The sequence below is a fragment of the Cystoisospora suis genome (genome assembly GCF_002600585.1).
Source record: "Cystoisospora suis strain Wien I chromosome Unknown contig_5248, whole genome shotgun sequence".
Taxonomy (NCBI): domain Eukaryota; phylum Apicomplexa; class Conoidasida; order Eucoccidiorida; family Sarcocystidae; genus Cystoisospora; species Cystoisospora suis.
This window is the reverse complement of record NW_027158039.1, coordinates 24189-28105: the sequence shown is the minus strand read 5'-3', so window position 1 is coordinate 28105 and position 3917 is coordinate 24189. Positions and strand designations below refer to the sequence as shown.

At 47.4% G+C, this 3917-nt stretch overlaps 1 protein-coding gene across 1 annotated transcript; it reads right to left on the bottom strand.

The window, feature by feature from the left end:
• Window positions 1-652: 652 nt before the first annotated feature.
• CSUI_009038 (uncharacterized protein) lies at window positions 653-3394 on the bottom strand (the record flags this gene model as incomplete). The annotated part of the gene is made up of 1 exon (XM_068069157.1): window positions 653-3394. A coding segment is annotated over one exon (342 nt), but the record flags the coding sequence as incomplete, so codon positions are not given.
• Between the last annotated feature and the right edge of the window lie 523 nt (window positions 3395-3917).

Here is a 3917-nt window from a genome sequence, read left to right as displayed (position 1 = left end):
TTCATCTATCCAGCTCTCTCTCTATCTTTAGTCCTCTATCAGTTAATCTGTCTGTAGACAGACTCTACCCAAACACCTACACATATGTGTACGTGTGTATGTAGAGTCAGTAGAAACCGCCCGAGACCACAAGCACCACCCCCCTATGTGCGACACACATTCTCAACACTCCAGTCGCGACGTCGACGGACGTTTAGCAAAAGAAAAAGAAAATGTTGAAGTAAAGTTGGTTGTTTCCCAGGCAAACTTCGGAGGCAGAATGTGAAGGGAAGTTTGTTTCGACTGGACGCGGATCAGGATGGGCAAATTCGAGTGTACAGACAGCGTGCCTCTATCTACTTTTAAGAAAGTGACATCAGCATTTCACCATGAAGTACACAGTGTGCATGCAAGAGTTCTGATCCTCTTCGGGAAGCATTTCTTCGTTCCTTTCTTTCTCTCTGTAATCTCGCCATTGCGTTATCTGTACGTTCTTCATGTCCGTTAAGAGTGCGGCCACACCTCAAGCAGAAATCGAGACGAGGGGGGATCTAAATCTCGGCGTGAGTGTATAAGTCTTCAGTCGGATGTTTTCTCTCTCTCTCTTCCTATTCAAGAAGGTACGCATATATATATATATATAGGTAGGCTCTACTTGAGCCAGAGAAATAGATGTATGGCGAGAGTTTCCGGGTGTATAGAACTGTGAATTTCTCCTTCTTTTTGCCTACGGAGGGGTCTGACCTCGATATCTTCAAGAGATGTAATAAGATGGAAGAGTATGTTACGCATATCTTTGATAATGGACTGCGCTTCATGTATATTCTCATCTAATGCTTTCTTTGTCGACGCTTCATCGTATTCTTTCTTCTTCTTTTTCTTCTTCAGTGCTCCCTCTCGAGTTGTCTTATCACTATCCGTCTCCTTCAAATGCTTTTTCTCTTTCTCTCCATTCTGTTGTTCTCCTTCTTCTCCCTGTTCTTCCTCCTGTGTGTCCTCATTATCTTCCTCTTCTTCTTCGGCATCCTCATCATCTAAGCAGAAGAAATCTGTCGGAGTCATTCCTTCATACAGACCTCCTCGAAGATCTTCTTCATATCCTCCTCCTCCTGCTACTCCGCCTATGACCTCTTCATTCCCATCCACGGTAGAAGCAATTCTCATGAGACGACCAGCAGAAGCATGGCTGGTATTCTTCTTCTCTTTCTCATCTTCTTCAACTCCCTTCTTCTTATTTCCTTTCCCCCCTCCTCCTACTCCTCCGACAATAGTCGCCGCTTTACCGACAGCCTTCTTTTCTGTTGTATTAGCCGTCTCCCTCGAGGGTGAAAAGACACCTACGCCTTGTCCTCCTCCTCCTCCTGCTACTATGCCTGCAGGAGTTGTGGTGGTTGTGATCGGATTTCCACTGGCGCCTAGGGGGCTCTTCTTTCCTTTCTTTATACCTCTCGTCAGCATGAGAGTTGAGCTCGACACTCCGGACTTTGTATTGTTATCTTTCTTAGTCGTATTATCTCCATTGCCTTCGAGGAGGGGTCTTTCTTCACCTCTTCCTGTCATATCTCCTCCGCCTTCCCCCCCTTCTCCTGCTGAAAGAGCTTGCTGTTCTCGTTGAAGGTATTCCTGATAGAGCTGTAGACGACTCCGCTGTTTTTCTCGCCATCTGATTTGCTGCTTAAGACGTTCTTCAAGGACTTCCTGTAGCTCATTCAACTTCTCTTGTCGGTCCTTGAGCTCCTCCCTTGCATGCAAGCTTTCTTCTTTCACACGAGAATCAAAGTCCGCATCTTTCTCTTGCCATCGTTTGTCTGAAATCTCAAGGGCATTCGTAGCTCTCTCTCTTAAATTTGATGTCATACGTTCATAGAAGGAAAGCGTGGATGAAGATCGGGATGTTGTATCGAGAAGAGCCGTGGAAAGAGAAGAGGATTCTAAATGATCTTGTGGAAGCTCTTGAGGCAGTTTCGTCTCCTTCAGAGACTCTTCACAGCTTGAAGAATCCCTTCCACGTAGATCTTGTGGCAACGTGGAAAGATCTACTCCATCCTTCTCACTTGACCCTTCACCTTGTTTCGAATGGAGTTCATTCTTCAGATCTCCTGATGCAACATCTTCCCCTATAGACCCAGCTCCTCCTCCTCCTCCAGCAACAGAGAGAGACGAGACAGTCGTGGTAGTCGATGCAGCTGGAGGGATGGTCGTCGCCGTTGTTGTAGTAGTTCGGCGAACTTCATCTTCCGAAAGAGACTCGCTCTCGTTTTTCTTATTTAGAGATGCCTTTCTTCTTTGTTGTGGGTGCCCATCTCCTCCTCCTCCTTTTCGTCCGTGACTAGCTACTGTCGATGGTGTCTTGGGTGTCTTACCAGCTGACGATGATGTTCCTCCATGGTTAGTGTTCTCCCGAGACGCATTGGAAGAACTAGCCGGAGGACTCTTGCCTGTCTTCTGTTGGGAAGAGGAGGAGGGCATTTTGATCAGTTAAAATGGGGTTAAGAAGAAGAAGAAGTTTGACGTATGTGCAGCTGATGATGCAGGAGTGTATGGGAAAGGGCTATTCTCATCTTCCATGGTTCCTCTCACATCCTCTTATCGTATGTTGCTCTTTTATTTCAGAACAACCTGGCCAGATAAAGGCACGAAAGATGAGAGACAAGAAATGAAATAGTAAACATTTTCCTTCGACTCCTAAGAAGGTGAAGAGAGAGCAGGGACGTATGCTGGCTGGCACTCTTAAAGGAGTCTACATCTCCAAGCTGATTTCTTGTTTCCAAAGAAGAAAGAAAGGTGAGAGGAAAAGGCGAAAAACGGAAAAAGGGAAAGGCAATGAAAAGTATTAGAGAGAAAGGATTACTGCAATGACACCCGAGGTTGTCACAGCTAGGTCTTCGGAATCAGGGGACTTTGACCCTAGTTGGTTAAGAGCTGTGCTTGTCTAGCTGGCGTGTATGAATGTCGGTGGCTCCTATAGTAAAGATCGACCAAGAGGTGGCAATCTGATAGCTCTCTACGCAAGAAAAACCCGTGAAGTGAAGAAACGCTAAAAGGGCGTGGCATCATGGCGGGTGCTTTCTCTTACGACGACGATAGCGAGTATGCTGACCGTAGCAGTCGCCAACAGGAAAAGAGGAGCGAGATCAGAGGGATGTCGTGCGTCAGTGTCTGCATTATAGAGATGACTAAGGACATAAGCGGTAGTACGTTCTGTCGATCCTGTCGTCGACTTAAGTCTACTTGGGAAAGCTTGTGTCTCGCGATTAAGGGACTCGAGCAACTCAGCGACAGCTCGGTCGCCGCTGCGCGATTGAGCCGGTGAGCTTTTCCCCTTGAAGCACTACAGCACGAAGTTAGCCAAGCTTCTCTCCATTCACATTCGAATAACCGAATCGCAATTCCGACCGCTGAAAAGAAGGAAAAGGACACCGGGAATGACTGTTCTATCACATGCGTACGACCAAGCCAAAGTACGACTTTACGTGCTAGCACTGCTTTGCCCCCCGGCCCCCTTGCTACACGCTCGCACACGTGTTACGGGTCCCTGAAACGCTAGCCGCATGGCATCGAGGTTGTGTCTCCGATGTGTGCTTTACTTTGTATCAGGCGAGCCCATCTACCTTTAGGCGACGGCCCTTCAGAATTGGCCGGACACAAATAGTTAGTTGGATAGCTAGCTAGTTCGTTGACTCCGAAAGTGTAAACGGACTAGCCGCCACAGACGAAAGACTCTCTTCTTCGGTAAGAACAATGATGTAAGTGATGAGGCTCCCTTGACTCTCTGCCATTTTCCTCACACGAGTAGTGACGGGCAGCGGTTTACAGTCAGCCGCCGCTTCTTTTGATGGAAGGACGACACGTAGACCCAGGGAACGTACACGGCTTGGTTTCACGAAAAGTATACTGCAGACTGCGTCTTGTTCGAAGAGAACGGTACTGGAGGAGAA